This window comes from Leopardus geoffroyi, chromosome E3 (assembly GCF_018350155.1).
Source record: "Leopardus geoffroyi isolate Oge1 chromosome E3, O.geoffroyi_Oge1_pat1.0, whole genome shotgun sequence".
NCBI lineage: Eukaryota > Metazoa > Chordata > Mammalia > Carnivora > Felidae > Leopardus > Leopardus geoffroyi.
The window spans coordinates 18832258-18850249 of record NC_059340.1 but is presented as its reverse complement, the minus strand read 5'-3'; the positions used below and the strand labels follow the sequence as shown (position 1 = coordinate 18850249).

Here is a 17992-nt window from a genome sequence, read left to right as displayed (position 1 = left end):
GAAGCAGGCATCTCACAATTGCATGACCTGCCCAAGGTCACAAAGCCTTTATGTCAGAGCATCTCCATGACCATACCCACCTAATTCTATCAACTAGTGGGAACTATCAACCTTATTTCATACAAGAAAACAAGACATAAAGTGGCAGAGCTGCGATCAAAAGGTGTTTTCCAAAGGCAAAAGGAGGATAGAGCTGCAGTAATCCACGCCCTTTGCCAGCCTCTATCCCAAACTGAAGATTCAACAAGGTAAAGTCCCCCAAACCTGTCTGCCCTGAAATTCCCACCTCCATCCAATCCCCAATAAACACCCTGGGCGACATTGGGCAAAAAAAGCCTTTTATTTCCCCCCACATTCCAGCTCTCCATTTTTTGTAACATGTCTTCGAACTCAGAACAAAGGCCAGAGAAGTTGATTCACACCTGGAGAAAAAGAAAATTAAAAACCAGGGCAGATCACAGGGCCCTTGGGGGAAGCTCTGGGATGGCTGCAAAGTAAGGAGCAGAGGCAATGGCAGCTAGAGATAGGTACAAGCACTTATCTTGACGGGGGTGGATAACTTCAGGACCCCAGGATCTGCCAGGAGCCAGAGAGGCTTCCTTTCCCAGTCCACTCAGATCTAAGAAAGGCTAAGAGAGTTCCACCATCTCCCATCCCAGGCAGATGGATAGGGCAGTGAAGTCTAGCCCTGAGCAAAATAAGCTTGATTTTCAAATAAGCAAAATAAGGTTGATTTTCAGCAATCCAGTTCCTTTGGCCAGAGCCCCTCCCTGGGCTTGGGCAGTTGCCGCTTCTCCCAAGGTTATTTCCTAGGGCACAGCAGCCAGTTGTTGAAGCTGAGAATAGTTTAAGAGTTGGCTGCACAATAGGTAACTCGCATATTATGTGAGATCCATCTGACAGAGTGAGACTTTTTTACAGAAAAAATTTTTTTCTTTAATGAGCTGACACATGAAATGGTTAGCCAATATGTCCCCCACCCATTGCTACCTTTGTGAGGTGTGTTCCTCCAAAGATCCTGTTAGCAGAATCAACTTTTTCTAAATGCAGTGAAGGCTGATGGAAAAGAGGCGTATGTAAAATGCTTGGGCACAAAGTATGTGCCTAGTAAATGGGCATCACCAATCCTTTTGAGCTGTTCAATTTGAGTTTTACAAAAGCTGCATCATAAAAATGGGTATCAGGATGTCAGGACAAAAGCAAGACAACCCTAATTCGCATCCAGGATGCATCATCAAATTTGAACCCTCTTGACTCCCACTGTTACCAAAAAACTTGGATGTGAACTACAGCTATGCATGAAATCTTAAAAATCAGAATGTTAACTGAAAGAAGTCAGTCACAAAAGAATGCATGTGATTCCATCTACATAAAGTTCAAAAATAAAACCAAACCATATTATTAAGGAATGACTCTATCTCAGTTATAATTGCCACCCCTACTCCATCCCCTACTCCCACAGGACTGGGGCAAAGAACCTTACCTGAGAACAAGTTGGGAACTAGGCCAGCGCCCTCAGAGCCGGGTTCTAGACCAGTGGGATTCCCGGCGCGGGTGAAAGCACACAGCAGTGAGACAGCAGAGAAGGCCACAGAAGAGAAGCAGGAAGGAGCCCAGAACAAACAGTCTGGAGCCACACAGAGCCAGCTCCTCCTAGGGATGGGCACAGGAAGGGAAGGAGGCATGAATGAGAGAGGGAGGGTGGAGAATCTTCCCCTGGGAAGACATCTTATCCCCAGGCCAAGAACTACAGAGAGAAGCCCCCATGGGGGAGAGGGCTCTCTACATCCAGGAGAGAAGGAGAACCCAAAGAGAAAATGTAATTTCTGTATAAGCTAATTGTCTCGATGGTCTACAAACTGCTTTCTTGCCCAGTTATTTACATGAAATCCCACAATGTCTCCAGGAGGTAGGAAAGTCCACTACTATCCACGTTTTAAATATGTTCAAGTAGGGCCAGGTCTGGAAACAAGTATTTTCTCTGGTTCTAAACTCCCAGGTGATGTTCCTCACCAGGGTCCTTGCAAGTGTGAGGAAAGAGTACACAGCAGCCTCCTAACTGGTCTCTCTCCTTCCACACAGCACCACTGGACCCCCTGGCCTACAGTGTCAAGTTGTAGCATTTTAGCCTGGCATCACGGTACCTCATAATCAGGCCTCTGCATCCCTTCTGTCTCTTCCCCTCAGTCATTCCTAAGCCCCTCAGCATGGAGTGCCCTCGAAGGCCGAGCACTTTTCAATCTCTAGGCCTGTGTTTGTGCCCGTCCTTTTGCCTGAAATGCGTTCCCCCTCTCCTGAACCCCCTCTATTGCATTCTCTATCCACATCTTCCTCCTCTTCCAAGGGTCACCGTGAAAGGGCAGACAAAGCCTGGGACTACAGTCAGAAGGCAGAGGTTGCAATCCTGTGTCTGCCACTTAACCAGTTGTGTGGCCTTGGGCAATTCGCTCCCTCTAAGCCTGTTTCCTCATCTGTAAAATGGGATAATAACAGCTACCTCAAAAGGCTATTTTAAGATCAAATGAGATAATGAACTTGAAAGCACTTGGTACATTATAAACTACTGTACACAATTCCCTTTCTTAAATGCCACCTTCTCTGTGAAGCATTCTCCATAAATGTTCAAGTTAGGGTTAATTGCTCCTTACTCCATGTCTGAATAACACTTTGCTCACATCTCTATGATAGCAATTAGCCCATTCTGCCCCTTCTTACAGCTTCCAAATTCCTTTATTCTGTTTAAAGACAAGTTAATAGTAATAGCTGTCGTTTATCCAAATCTCTGTTATGTACCAGGCATTGTCCTGAGCACTTGACATTAATTCTCATTCATCTTTATTTATTGGAATCAGGAGATAATATTATGTTTTCCATTTTACAGATGATGTTTCCATTTTTACAACTCAGAGAGGCTCAGATGCTTGCTCAAGGTCACACCCCCTCTGAGGCAGAATTATAGAGCCCTATGCCTTTTTCTGTTAGGTAAAACTGCCTCCAGAAGCCTTCAAGACACAGCGTTCAGCACGGCAGTCTATGAAACCCCAACAACCTGAGGTTCTTACCGACGTGAGCAGCTTGGTGAGCACAAGGCCTTCGTGGCTCCAGACCCTGACACACTCCTCAGCCATCCTAGAATTCAAGGTGGCATTTCCTGCTCCCTCCTCTGAGCAGGATATGGGGGGCTGGCTGGCGGGCAGGATTCCTGGGGCAGCACTAAAATACAGGCAGGTTCCTGGGGTCCTCTCTGCGGTCACCCTGGCTGTAATGAAGACCAGCTCTGTTGCAGAGGATCCTATGAGAGACACAGGAGAGGGGTTGGAAGAAAATGGAGGGTGGGTTGGAAGCCATCCATCTTCAGACTTACATTCATTTCTTTTTTTTTTTTTAACGTTTTTTTTTTTTGAGACAGAGAGAGACAGAGCATGAACGGGGTAGGGGCAGAGAGAGAGAGAGAGACACAGAATCGGAAGCAGGCTCCAGGCTCTGGGCCATCAGCCCACAGCCCGACGCGGGGCTCGAACTCACGGACCGCGAGATCGTGACCTGAGCTGAAGTCCGACGCCTAACCGACTGAGCCACCCAGGCGCCCCTAGACTTACATTCATTTCTAAGGCTTCCTACAGTACCGGGTGTTTTGGCATTGAGGCTATTCAATAAAGTACTCTATGTGCCATCATCATGTCATTGAGAAATGACAATAACTGTGTACCAATATAAACAAAAAATTAAGTTAGCTTACAATCAATAAAGTAATCATACCAGTACTCACAAAGTTGCAGTGAAACTGGGGCAGATACACACTGCCAATGTCAGTCTGTATAAACTAGTTTGTCCTTTTTAAGAAAGTAGCTTTCTACTAGGTACCAAAATCCATTGAAAGGTTCACACCCCATTTCAAATTAGCGGGAAAAGGATGGCCTATTTAGTCAGTGAATTTGGAACGATTTCCATTTGTGGAAAAAAAAAAAAAGTTAGACTCATCTCACACTAGAAAATAAAGTCCAGACGTGCTAAAGACCTATACTAACAAACTAAACAAAACAAAACCCAAAGAAAATACAGAAGAATATTTTCTAATTTTAAAGTGAGGAAGGCCTTCCTAAAAAAGACACAAGACCTAAAAGCCTGAGTAAAGAATGAGAGCAATAAACAACTCATAACAGTTAAAGACTTCTCTACAGTGAAAGAGAACTTAAAAAAAGTAACAGAATGGATGAAAATACCTATGTTTAACTGGCAAAAAGGTTTACTGTACAGAATGTAAAAGGATCTTCTAAAAATCAAGAAGATAAAGGTAAACCATTTTTTTCTTTTTTTTCCCCCACAAAACCGCAAGACAAATAAGAGTAAAATGGGCAAAGGATATGAACAGGAAATTCACGGAGGCACAAAAATGGCCAATAAACCAAAAGATGTTCAACCTCACTAATAATCGGGAGAAAGTAAATTAAAACAATCAGGTAATTCCTTTGCTCATTAAATTGGTAAAAATTAAAAAGACTGATAATAATAAGAATTGCTGAAGATGTGGGGAAATGGGCAGTTTTAATGAGTGACACCTTTCAGAAAAATACAATTTGGCTGTTTCTGTCATAATTTCAAATGGGTACAGAGAGGGACTAGGAAGATGCCCATCAAACTGTGGACTGTGCAGGGGAGATGAGGAGGATTTTTTGTTTTGTTTTTCTGATAGAGAGAGAGTAGGGGGTGGGGGGGACACAAGGGAGGAACAGAGAGAGAGGGAGATGGAGAATATGAAGCAGGCTCCATGCTGACAGCATACAGCCCGATGGGGGGCTCAAACCCACGATCTGTGAGATCATAACTTGAGGCGAAGTCAGTCACTTAACCAACTGAGCCATCAAGCACCCTGAGGCAAGGAAGATTTTTACACCTGCTTTGTATACTTCTATATGCTCTAAATCCACAACAAAATGAATTTGTCCATTAAAAAAAGGTCCATACCCTTGGACTCAGTCATACCACTTGTAGAAACTAATCCTAAGGTAAGGATTCAAAAGAAAAATGCCATGTATACCAAGATGTTTATTGTGATTTCACAAAAAATGCCAAAAACTAAGAAACAGTAGAGATGTTTAACACTAGGAAAAGCATTACAAGTGATGGCCTAGCCACTTAATGGATCACCTTACATCCATTAAAATAATAACATTCAGGCCGGGCAGTAAGAAAAAAGAATGATGTCATAAGGAGAAAAAAGAGAAATAGAAACCAGTACATATATCATAATGAGAACTGAGAAATGTACACGTAAAATTTTCTAAGAGAATGCCCCTTTTTCAGTGTTTTCCAGATCAAATTAATTACCAAAGTCCTGTCAATCCCACACTGCCAATGTCTCTTAGATCAGTCACGGTTTTTCACAGCATTGTTTTAGCTCAGTTTTTCTTATCATCTTCTTTTTTCTCCCAAAGATTTTATTTAGGGGTGCCTGGGTGGCTCAGTCGGTTAAGCATCCGACTTCGGCTAGGTCATGATCTCACGGTTCATGAGTTTGAGCCCCGCATCAGGGTCTGTGCTGACAGCTCAGAGTCTGGAGCCTGCTTTGGATTTTGTGTCTCCCCCTCTCTCTGCTTCTCTCTTGCTCTATCTCCCCAAAATAAATAAATGTTAAAAAAAAAAAGATTTTATTTAATTTTTTTAAAGTAATCTCTACACCCATCATGGGACTTGAACTCACAACCCCTAGATCAAGAGCCGCAGACTCCACCAATTGAGCCAGCCAGGTGCCCCTTCTCATCATCTTTCTATTGCAACCACCTCCTAACTGGTCCTCCTCCATCTGGGCGCATTCCTACCAGACAATCAGCCAACAGACTGTGATCTTTTAAAAGAACAACAACAAAACCCTACTATTTTTCTGCCTAAAATTGTGAGTTTGCCAAACGTACTGAAGTTCAACTACCTGGGCTTGGCACACAAGACCTTCCATAGGATTCTGTCTGCTCTCTCCAGTCCATCTGTTGCCACTCACTCAACACTCCTTCCCCTGCACCAAAATGAACCCCTTGAAGTTCTCAAACATGCCATTACGGTCCCCATCTGCATACTTTTGTATGTGCTTGTCCCTCTGGCTGGAAGAGCAAAGCCCTAAACCTCCCTCAAGCCAGCTCAGGCACTGAATCCTTGGAAAAGCCTGTTTTCACTATCCCTGCTTGGCAGGCTCCTAACTATTCCCACTGTATCTTGTGAGCTACTACATACATTGAAAGGTATTTACTTTGGGGAGCCTGGGTGGCTCAGTGGGTTGAGCATCTGACTCTTGATATCAGCTCAGGTCGTGATCCCAGGGTGGTGGGATTGAGCCCCAACTTGGCTCAGCAGGGAATCTGCTTGAGATTCTTTCTCTCCCTCTGCCCCTCCCCCACTTGTGCACATGCTTTAGCTCTTTCTCAAATAAAAATTAAAAGGAAAGAAAAGAAAGAAAAGTATTTACTTCTGTTCATGTCTGTATCCTTGCTAGACTGTAAGCAGCTTGGAGTGAGGACCCGGGTCTTATACATCTCTATATTCCCCATGCTTGCTACATAATAGGTGCTCAATAATTATTACTTAGGTGATGCAGTCATAGGTGGGTTATATTTTATTTTTGTCCAGAGTAATCTCTCATGATATTATTCTGGTTCTAACCATTATAAAAAGAACAAGGGCTCGTTTGCAAAAACAGAACTGGAGAAGTTGATCCTAAAATTCATATAGTAATTAAAGGAATCTGGAATAATGACAATTTTTAAAAAGAAGAACAAAGTTAAGGACTCACATTTTCTTTTTTTTTTTTTTTTAAGGTTTATTCATTTTTCAGAAACAGAGAGAGACAGAACTTGAGGCGGGGAGGGGCAGAGACAGAGGGAGGCACAGAATCTGAAGCAGGCTCCAGGCTCTGAGCTGTCAGCACAGAGCCTCACATGGGGCGCCAACTCACAGACTGTGAGATCATGACCTGAGCCGAAGTTGGATGCTCAACTGACTGAGCCACCCAGGCACCCTGAAGACTCACATTTTCAGATTTCAAACTTAATACAAAGCTACAGTAATTAAAAGAGTGTGGTGCTAGCATAAGGATAGACATATGGATCAATGGAATAGAACTCAGAGTCCAGCAATAAATTCATATATACATCCATGCTCAGCTGGTTTTCAATAAGGGTGCCAAAATTAAGAAAGAATGTTTAAGAATTAAGAAAAATTCTTTCAGTAAGGAAGAATAGTCTTTTCAACAAAACATATTGGGACAACTGAATAGCCACTTGCAAAAAATGAAGTTGGATCCCATCCTCACATCATTCACAAAAATTAACTCAAAAATGGATCATAGAGCTAAGTGTAAAGTCAAAACTACAAAATTTTAGTAGAAAATATACAAGTAAATCTTAGTGAGCTTGAGTTAGGCAAAGCCTGCTAAACCAACACACTAAAAGCACAAGCAACAAAAGAAAAAATTGATAAACTGGATTTCATCAAAATTAAAACCTTCGTGCTTCAAAGAACACCATCCACAAAATGAAAAGACAACCCAGAGAATGGGAGAAAATATTTGCAAATCATACCTCAGATAAGAGACTTGTATCCAGAAAATATAAAGAACTCTTATAGGGGCACCTGGGTGGCTCAGTCGGTTGAGCGTCCGACTTCGGCTCAGGTCACAATCTCACAGCTTGTGAGTGTGAGCCCCGCGTCGGGCTCTGTGCTGACAGCTCAGAGCCTGGAGCCTGCTTCGGATTCTGTGCCTCCCTCTCTCTCTGCCCCTAATCCACTCGCATTCTGTCTCTGTCTCTCTCAAAAATAAATAAACATTAAAAAAATTAAAAAAAAAGAACTCTTAGAAGTCAATAATTATAAGACAAATTATCCAATTATTTTTTCACAAGCAAGCTCCAAATAAACATTTCTCCAAAGGAGATAGACAAATAAGTGCATGAAAAAAAGATGTTCAGTATCATTAGCCGTGCCAATCAGACCACAGTGAGATACTATTTCCCACTGCCTAGGATGGTTGGAATAAAAAAGACCGACAATAACAAATGTTGGTGAGGACGTGGAGAAATTGGAATTCTCATTCACTGCTATAAAACAGCCTGGAAGCACCTCAAAAGATTTAATGGGAACACCTGGGTGGCTCAATCAGTTAAGTGTCTGACTCTTGATTTCAGCTTAGGTCATGATCACAGAGTCGTGAAATCAAGTCCTGTGTTGGCCTCCAAGCTGAGAATGGAACCTGCCTGGGATTCTCTCTCTCCCTCTCTCTTTGCCCCTCCCTTGCTCATGCGCGCGCTCTCTCTCTCTAATAAAAATTAACATTAAAAAAAAAAAAAAGATTAAACATAGTTACCGTATGATCCAGCAACTCCACTCCTTAGTATTTCATTTTCCTCAAGAGAAAATGAAAATGTATGATCACACAAAATCTTGTATGAGAATGTTCATGGCGGCATTGTTCATAATAGTAAAAAAGTAGGAACAATCCAAATGTCAATGAACTGGCGAATGGATAAATGAAAGATGGACTATTCATACACTGAGCGCTATTCGGCAATAAAAACATGAAGCACTGGTAAGTGCTACGACATGGATGAACCTTGAAAACATGCTGGTTGAAAGAAGCAGTCACAAAAGACCACATATTGTATGAAATGTTCAGTACGCAAATCTACAGAAAAAGCAAGATTAGTAGTTGCCTGTGTCTGGGAGGTTAGGAGGAAAAGGGGAGTGACTGATAATGGGTTTAGGATTTCTTTTGGAGGCAATGAAAATGTTCTAAAATTGACAGTGGTGAGAGTTGCCCACTTTTTTTTTTTTTTATTTTTTTAATTTTTTTTTCAACGTTTATTTATTTTTGGGACAGAGAGAGACAGAGCATGAACGGGGGAAGGGCAGAGAGAGAGGGAGACACAGAATCGGAAACAGGCTCCAGGCTCTGAGCCATCAGCCCAGAGCCCGACGCGGGGCTCGAACTCACAGACCGCGAGATCGTGACCTGGCTGAAGTCGGACGCTTAACCGACTGCGCCACCCAGGCGCCCCGAGAGTTGCCCACTTTTGTGAGTATGTGAAAAGCCACTTAATTGTACATTTTAAATGTGTGAATTTTATGGTATGTGATCATATCTCAACAAAGCTCTCGTATATATATTTAGAAAATAAAAAGCACAGGAAAAATCACCCCAAGTCTGTATATATAACAGACACCTGCCTTTATTCTCATCCTTTGATCACACATATATATACCTGGACATAAGAGACTTCCTCCTGCGACACACTCAGCTACATGTGTAATTCACATGAGATGCTTAGAATGATAGTGTCGAAAAGGACCTCAGAAGCCAGACAGTTCCACCTTTCTCTCCTCCCTTTTCATCTCCCCAGTTTCAGACAAGGAACTTGAGGCCAAATCTCATGCAGGAATAAACTGACACACTCTCTCTCACTCGCGCTCTCTCTCTTATCATTTTCCCAGATGACTCTAAGCTCTGTGGGAATGGAGATGCCTAATTTTTTTCTGTATCGTCCATAGCACATAGAGCTGTGGTAAGAACAAAAGAGAAACTTAGGACACTTGCTTAATTGAAGGAGGACATGCTTCTTGAATATCCCCGAGGAGAAAGAAGGTAGCCTCCAATAGGAGAAAGCGGTAGAGATCAAGAAGGATGAGAAAAAACATTAGGTCAAATCTACCCCATCTCATTACACCTCCAAGGATGGAACCAAAAAACCTCAGGGGCACCTGGATGGCTTTGTCTGATTTGATTTCAGCTTAGGTCATGATCCCAAGGTCATGGGATTGAGCCCCATGTCAGGCTCTGCACTCTCTGTGTCAGAGCCTACTTAGGAATTTCTCTCTCTCTCTCTCTCTCTCTCTTTCTCTCTCCCCCCTGCCCCCGCCCCCACTCATATTCACTCTCTCAAAAACAAACAAACAAACAAACAAACAAACCCATCTCAGAGCCGGAAGGGGAGAAAGAAAACACTTGTTCACTGAAAGTATCTAGCCCTTACTACAGCAGAAGTGACTAAGGCCAAGGGATATGCCCAAGGTCACCAGGTTGGGGAGGTCAGAGACAGGGCCCACCCCTAAGTGTCCCGCCCAACCTCCTTGATCTCACCTTTCAATCCAATATGACTACCCAGGACCTGGGTTTCGAATGTCTGGGTCTTGTTCCTGTCTGGACCATCTCCGAAGTTCAAGGTGGTCAGTAAGCCTACAACGTGAGATCCACGCGACTTCCGTGCGGCTGTCCCATTCACGGGGCACAGGGTCAGCTGGCCAAAAGATCTCAGGAAAGAGACCCAGTCCTGTGTGCAAAAGAAAGGTGAGAGGTGAGACATTAGCAGCATGAGCAGACCTGTATGGAAAGGATGAAGGTACTCACCTGAGGGATGTCAGGGCTGCGTAGGCCAGTCCTGTGGGTGAGGAGGAAGCTGCCAAGGCCCAGGCCTGAAAGGCCAAGAAGCAGCAGGATCAAAGTGGCACAGACCAGAGGTGGGTGGTGGGTGAGACAGAGATGCAGGTTGTGCCCTGCCTGGCAGCTGCCCATGGGGAGGAGAGGGGTCCGGGCCTCCACGGAGAGCCTGCTGGAGGACAGGAAGGAAGAACTGGACAAGAGCCTGAGAGTCAGAAGGCACTTACCCATTTTTATTCAAAGGGAAGCTAAAGCACTGAAAAGACAGGGGACTTGCTCAAGGCTCCACGGCCAATAGTGGCAGAGCCAGGACAAGAACCCAAGGCTCTTGACTCCAAGTATTCATCCCCCTGCACCACTCAAAAAATGTCTGCTGTATTTCATTTCTGATGTGATCAATGCAGAAGCTAAGTAGAGCACACTGTGCTCGAAAACGGAACCCAAATGGAGAGTTCTCAAGGGGAGAAATTGAGGAAGCAGCTGTTCTGGGGTTAGGGTTTGGCTGAAGAACAATTCCAGCCAATAGCCTAGACAAAGGAAGTGTCTGATGAAAAGAACTCCACTTTGGAGCAAAACGGTTCAGTCTGAAGCCTCCTCTGCCACTCACTGGCTATGTGAGAAAAACCAGTTAACCTTTGTGAGCTTAAGGATCTGTGAAGGGAAGGAGGGTGAAGGGTGGTTCTAAGAACACCAAATAATGAGGACTAAATGTGACAAATAAAGCAGTTTGCACAGTACTTGGGCCTTGCAGGGACGCAACAAATGTCCATTTTCTTTCTATTTCTCTGTGTCATAATGATCTTTAAAACTAGGTGAAGCAAAGCAAAAAACACTGTGGTGGAAACTGAGGTTCGGGGACTTTAACAGAGGAGGGGCAGGGCCAAGGTCTGAAACCCGTTTTCTGCTTGCAGGTAGAGAGAGTGCCCTTTGCCAAGCAAGAAGCAACAGTCTTATGAAAAGGAACATCTGGAAGACGGGATAAACATATTGGGTGGGGGGAGAAGGAAGGCTCCAAGGAAATACAGGTGTCCCAAATGCCCAGCCCCTGCCCTGCCTCCCGTCCCGACACATCTGGAAAGAGGGAGGAAGCGCGAAGGGGGAGGGCAGAGCCTGAGGTCAGCGGCTGGTGGTGCCCCTGGGCCTCCCCTCCCCCCCCCGCCCCAAGCCCCTCCTGCATGAACTCAACACCCGCAACATCCCTTTCCCGGTCTTGCGGCGTCGGTTCCGCCTGCCGCTAGCTCTCACCGCTCGGAGCCGGGCGGAGGCCGGCGCCCCCCGCGACGTCACGCGTGGAGCAGCGAAGGGGCGGGGTCCGTGCTCCCACTCACCCACCCCCACCCTCGCCGTGGGATTCGCATGCGCAGTGGCCACGCGGGCGGCCGCCCGGCCTCTCCCAGACTGGGCGGGGGCGTACCAAGAGGAAAGGCAAGGAAGGGGCAACGGAGAAGAAACTACCCCGCGGTAGGTGAGTGACAGGGAGAGAGGCAAAGGCGCTGACTCCAGGGACGTTGTTAGAACTGGAAAGCCTCACTCCGGAGACACTGTGGGGCATTTCAACGACAATCCGGTCGCGGGCATTTTTCTGTTGTTGGTCCCCCACCCGCGCCAGTCGCACAGCCCAGCCGCGCCCAGGTTCCGGGTAAGAATTTGGGGTCCGCCCGGGGGCGGGACTCCAATCCTAGGACTCTGGCCTTCTGGGCTGTTTGGGTTCGGCTGTTCTCTGCGGAGGTAACGTCTACACTTCACGCTTGGACTGTGGTTTTAGCGACTCCTTAATGCGTAGGATAGCTGCAGGGCTGCTCAATAGAGACCGTCTTATTTCACTTCTGCCCAGATTTTAGAGATGAGAACACCTGAAATAGCGAGACGCATGGAGCCAAGAACCGTGGGTTCAAATCCTAACTTTGTGCCTGCCTCTGCATAAGCCATAACCGTGCTCTTTTGGGGAGCTGAGTTTGTTAAAGGGTTAAACAGGTTCATCCTGTTAAGTGTCCGACTTCGGCTCAGGTCATGATCGCACGGTTTGTGAGTTCGAGCCCCACATCGGGCTCTGTGCCCACAGCTCAGAGCCTGGAGCCTGCTTCAGATCATGTGTCTACTTCTCTCTCTACCCCTCCTCTGCTCGTACTGGGTCTCTCTCTCTCTCTCTCTCTCTCTCTCTCTCTCTCTCTCAAAAATAAACATTAAAAAAAAAGGGGGTGGGGGTTCATCCTACCTACCTCACTGGTTGGATGGGAAGCTGAAGAGGCAAAGTGTGGGAGAACACGGGCCCAGTATGCACTGAGCACTCAACTGCATTCGACAAATAAATGCTCCGTGAAGCAAAATCTTAATATTCAACTCTCCTGACGCTCTGTTAAGACAGAGACCATGTCATTCCTGTACCACCCCGCTTTCCAAAAGTTTATAGCCCCAAACCCTTGCCTAAATCGTAAAATAATATTCAACAAGGGTGCAAAGACCATTCAATGAGGAAAAGCTAGTCTTCTCAACAAATGGTGTTGGGAATACTAGAGACCCACATGTTAAACCCTTACCTTACACCATATGTAAAAGTTAATTCAAAATGCACCAAAGAACTAAATGTAAGAGCTGAAACTATAAAACTGTTAGAAGAAAACATGAGGAAATCTTCGTGACCTTGGATTTGGCAACGATTTCTTGGATATGACACCAAAAGCACAGACAATGAAAGAAAAGATGAATCGGACTACATCAAAATTTAAAACTTCTGGGGGCGCCTGCATGGCTTAGCTGGTTAAGCATTCAGCTCTTGGTTTCAGCTCAGGCCATGATCTCATGGTTGATGAGTTCTCAGGCTCGACACTGTCAGCACAGAGCCTGCTTGGAATTCTCTCCCCCCCCCCCCCCCCCCCCCCGCTCGCACTCTCTCTCTCTCAGAAGAAATAAACTTTAATAATGTTTTTTAAACTTTTGTGCATCAAAGGACACAAGAGAGTGAAAAGCAACCCACTGAATGGGAGGAAGTATTTGCAAATCACGTATTTGCTAAAGACTAAATAATATCCAGAATATATAAAGAGCTCTTACGGCTCAACACAACCACCACAAAAACCCTGGTTTAAAAAATAGGCAAAGAACTTGAAGCTGTTTCTCCAAAGATATACAAACGGCCAATAGGCCCATGAAAAAATACTAAACATTACTGATCATTAGGGAAATGCAAATGAAAACCACAATTAGATACACCTCACAGCAATTAGTATGGGTACTATTAAAAAAAAAAAAGAAGAAGGGAAAATAAGTGTTAGTAAGACTGTGGAGAAATTGGAATGCTTTTGTGCTGTGGGTGGGAATTTAAAATGGTACAACCAGTACAGAAAACAGAATGGTGGCTCTTCAAAAAATTAAAAATAGGGGTGCCTGGGTGGCTCAGTCAGTTAAGCGTCTGACTTCAGCCCAGGTCATGATCTCACAGTTGGTGAGTTCAAGCCCTGTGTCAGGCTCTGTGCTGACAGCTTGGAGCCTGGAGCCTGCTTCAGATTCTGTGTCTCCCTCTCTCTGCCCCTCCCCAGCTCATGCTCATACTCTGTCTCTGTCAAAAGTAAATAAACTTGAAAAATGAAATTAAAAATAGAATTACCAGAGGTGCCTGGCTGGCTCTTGATCTTGGGGTTGTGAGTTTGAGCCCCATGTTGGGTGTAGAGATTACTTTAAAAAAAAAAAGCCTTGGGGTGCCTAGGTGTCTCAGTCAGTTAAGTGTTTGACTTCAGCTCAGGTCATGATCTCACGGTTTGTGAGTTTGAGCTCTACATTGGGCTCTGCACTGACAGGGAGGAGCCTGCTTCACATCCTTGGTCTCCCTCTCTCTCTGCCCCTCCCCTGCTCGAGCTGTCTCTCTCTCTTTCTCTCTCCAAAAGAAACATCTTAAATAAATAAATAAAAATAAAATCTTTAAAAAATAGAATTACCATATTATCCAGCAGGTCTAATTTTGGGGTATATACCCCCAAAGAATTGAAAGCAAAATCTCTAAGAGATATTTGTATACCCATGTTCATAGCAGCATTATTCACAAGGGCTAAAAGGTGGAAGCAACCCAAGGGTCCATCAACAGATGAATGGATAGATAAAATATGGTATATACATACAGTGAAATATTTTTCAGTCTTTAAAAGGAAGGAAGTTCTGATACATGCTACAACCTGGATGAACCTTGAGGGCATTATGCTGAGTGAAATAAGCCAGTCACAAAAAGGCAAATACTGTATGATTCCACCGATTTAAGGTAGAGGAGTCAAATTCACAGAGAAAGAAAGTAGAATGGTGGTTCCCGGGAGCTGGGGGGGTGGGGGGCGGGGAATGGGAATGGGGAGTTACTGTTTAATGGGTACAGAGTTTCAGTTTTGCAAGATGAAAAAAATTCTGGAGGTGGATGATGGTAATGAATATACTTCACACTACTGGATTTCTGCACTTAAAGATGCACAGAAATGGTTAAGATGGAAGGCCCCTGGGCAGCTCATTCAGTTGAGCATCTAACTCTTGATTTCCGCTCAAGTCACGATCCCAGGGTTGTGGAATTGAGCCCCTAGCATGGAGCCTGCTTAAGATTCTCTCTCTCTACCCCCACCTCTGCCTCTTCTTCCCCAACCCCCGGCTCATGCATGTGCTCTCTCTCTCTCTCTCTCTCTCTCAAAAAAAAAAAAAAAAAAAAAAAGGTTAAGATGGTAAATATGTATGTTATGTATATTTTGCCACAAACATAATTAAAAAAAAAAAAACCCTTGGGGTGTGTGTGTGTGTGTGTGTGTGTGTGTGTGTGTGAGAGTGAATTTATGGCACAGTCTCCTAGAGTATAGTGAGTGACGAATCCATTGATCAACTTAATTGAAATTCCAAGCATAGGAAGTATTTTCTTCTCAAAGGAAAAAGAAGTGTGGCCGACAGAGAATTTTAAAATCTAAGAATTGGAAGGCACTCAATAACTGAGCAAGTTCCACAATAACCACCCCCACTTCCACTTTATTTTCCGGGTGCTAAACTGATGTCTGGAGAGGTTAAGGGACTTGCCCCAAGTGTCCCAACCAGTTAAACCTCAGCCAGAACTAGAGCCCAAGTGTCCCAACACCGAATCTAGTCCTTTCTCACCAAATCCTCCTTGCTAGATCCTGCCAAGGGATCTCTCCTGAAAACCTGTAAAAGTCTCTGCCCATCTGACTCTCAGCCACACCCAGCCCCGTTGGAGCCAGTGAGGTCACCTTTCCCTAGTCTCAGTTTTGTCTCCCCAGCCTCTACCACAGTTCTTGGAATTGTATGCTCTCACAAGCCCCAGTTTTCATAGTTTGAGTACAGTATTTACTCAATAAATATTTATTGACTAATGTATTGAAACAGCTTCTTGGGGGGCACCTGGGTGGCGCAGTCGGTTAAGCGTCCGACTTCAGCCAGGTCACGATCTCGCGGTCCGTGAGTTCGAGCCCCGCGTCGGGCTCTGGGCTGATGGCTCAGAGCCTGGAGCCTGTTTCCGATTCTGTGTCTCCCTCTCTCTCTGCCCCTCCCCCGTTCATGCTCTGTCTCTCTCTGTCCCAAAAATAAATAAAAACGTTGAAAAAAAAAATTAAAAAAAAAAAAAAAAAAAGAAACAGCTTCTTGGTTTTTTTTTTTTTTTTTAATATTTTAATGTTTACTTATTTTTGAGAGAGAGAATACAAGCAGAGGAGGGGCAGAGAGGGAGGGAGACCCAGAATCTGAGGCAGGCTCCAGGCTCTGAGCTGTCAGCTCAGAGCCTGATGTGGGGCTCAAACTCATGAACTGCGAGATTGTGAGCCAGAGGCAGATGCTTAACCCACTGAACCACACAGGCACCCCTCGAAAACAGCTTCTTACAGGCCAATTTCACTGAGAACTCACCAATTTTCAGTTTCATTTTAAGGTTGGGAGCACATCTGCCCATGCTGAATGGTTGTGAAATTTAGGTTAAAAGATAAAAGAAAGTTTATTTAGTCAACAATTATATTTTAGTGTCTACTGGGGTCCAGGCACAAAATTAGTATCCATATAGCAAAAACTTTGTCAATGTTTCTACTTAATGACAAGTCTAATTTGCAGGGTTATAAGATAAGGCATGAAAGTGCCCAGTGTGGTACACAATAGGAAGTCAACAAATGTGAATTTCCCTTTATTATTCTTGTACTGCAGAGTAATAGGGCATGTTTGGACAGCAGTTCTTGTAAATGACCATAATTAATATTTACTTATGTAGTCCAATCAACCAATTCTACGGACCAGTAGAGGCAAACTGGTTAAAGCATTGAACTGCCTCAAGGCCTGAGAATCAGGGTAAATGGATGTAAACAAATGTCTTACACAGAAAAAAAAAAAAAAAAAAGTTGGGGCGGGGGTAGCCCAAGAAGACACACAATTGGTTGTGCACTGTAATCCATAGCATTATAGCTAAATTCTGGTTTGGTAATCCACTCATCAGGCCCTTAAGGTGAGTGTTACTGGGGAAAACTGGTCCTAGACAGCTTCAATAATTTAACCAGGGTCACACAGATAGTGGGAGGCAGAAGTTGGCTTATGATTCAAGCCTGAATACAAATGTAAGAATCTACAAATGTGAGAATCAGAAAGCCAATTGAGAAGGGAACCACCCACTCCTTTGAAAGGAATCGAGGGAGGGGTTCCTCCATCACTCCATAATGATAGATTCCTCTCCGAGCTCTGGCCCAGGTAAAAGCTCTTAGGGATCTGTTTGATTTTTTTTCCTTCTATATTATTGAGCTCTAAAACTTTATGGAGTCACAGGCCGCTTTGAAAATCTGATGCAGCTTTGCGCAGTGGCAGTATCGTAGCCAATGAGGTTTATCCGAGGCGCGATTATTGCTAATTGAAAATCTGATGCAAGCTTTCATTCAGTCAGATATTCATTCAGTAAACATCTCTGAGCGTCCAGGCACTATTCTCCAGGCTGGGAATACAATGGTGGATCCCTGACTTCCTAGAAAGTAAAATCCGCCAATGGAAGTTCTCCCTCGAAAAATGAGCTTTTACCTGAACATTTGCAGTTTCAATCAGCAGAAACTCAGTTCTCTTGGAGCCTATCCTCGGACAGGAGACCCTACAAATTTAGTAAGTTTCCTTCTACCCTAGTTTGACTTCAGTTTAGTGTTTAGTTTCATATCAGGACTGCTTGATAAAATTAGCCCTTCTTTCTCTTTTACTTCTTGATTTTATCTTGTGTTATTCACCTATTCAATCAACTCATTCATTCATTCAACAAACATTTGAACACCTGTTAAATGCCAGGTACTTGGTTAGGCACTGAGGAAGCCACATTTCCTACCAATGAAAATCCTTACTAAAAGAGACAGATACACAAAGAATTATGATAAAATGTTAAATACCATAATAGATAATACCATAATATAAAATAACAATAGCAACCCTTTTCTGAATAACTTCTAAGTGGGTCAAGCATTTAATGGCCTTCAAAAGTTATCTAGTTCAAACTTATCAATAGCAAAAGCAAATCAGCATTATCCCTACTTTACGATGAGAAAGCCAAGGCTTAGCAATGTTAGGAAGCTTGCGCATGGTGTTCAGCTGGTC

The 17992-nt window shown here is 44.2% G+C and overlaps 1 protein-coding gene and 1 pseudogene across 5 annotated transcripts; one reads left to right on the top strand and one right to left on the bottom strand.

Moving 5' to 3' along the window:
- Positions 1–321: 321 nt before the first annotated feature.
- On the bottom strand, positions 322–11774 carry TMEM219 (transmembrane protein 219). 5 transcript variants are annotated; one of them, XM_045460515.1, is made up of 6 exons: positions 11663–11774; positions 10388–10589; positions 10121–10310; positions 3063–3292; positions 1484–1653; positions 322–422 (listed from the first exon to the last, which is right to left on the bottom strand). In XM_045460515.1, exons 2-5 carry the CDS (start codon positions 10550–10552, stop codon positions 1516–1518), a joined length of 723 nt encoding a protein of 240 aa, XP_045316471.1. In that variant the 5' UTR covers positions 10553–10589; positions 11663–11774; the 3' UTR covers positions 322–422; positions 1484–1515. The 5 variants fall into 5 exon arrangements, with proteins under 5 accessions (XP_045316471.1, XP_045316472.1, XP_045316473.1 ...); XM_045460516.1 differs by having other exon boundaries at positions 10388–10586; XM_045460517.1 differs by having other exon boundaries at positions 10388–10586; positions 11617–11716.
- Positions 11775–17209: 5435 nt separating this feature from the next.
- LOC123589831 lies at positions 17210–17370 on the top strand (annotated as a pseudogene).
- Positions 17371–17992: the final 622 nt, after the last annotated feature.

Bases quoted from the DNA above. Each gene is read 5' to 3' on its own strand.
- TMEM219 (XM_045460514.1), bottom strand. From the start codon at position 10,648: ATGGGTAAGTGCCTTCTGACTCTCAGGCTCTTGTCCAGTTCTTCCTTC. The intron at 3,293-10,120 runs GTGAGATCAAGG...TGTCTCTCATAG, and splicing joins TAGTCATATTGGATTGAAAG to GATCCTCTGCAACAGAGCTG. The intron at 1,654-3,062 runs GTAAGAACCTCA...GCCCATCCCTAG, and splicing joins TCACCAAGCTGCTCACGTCG to GAGGAGCTGGCTCTGTGTGG.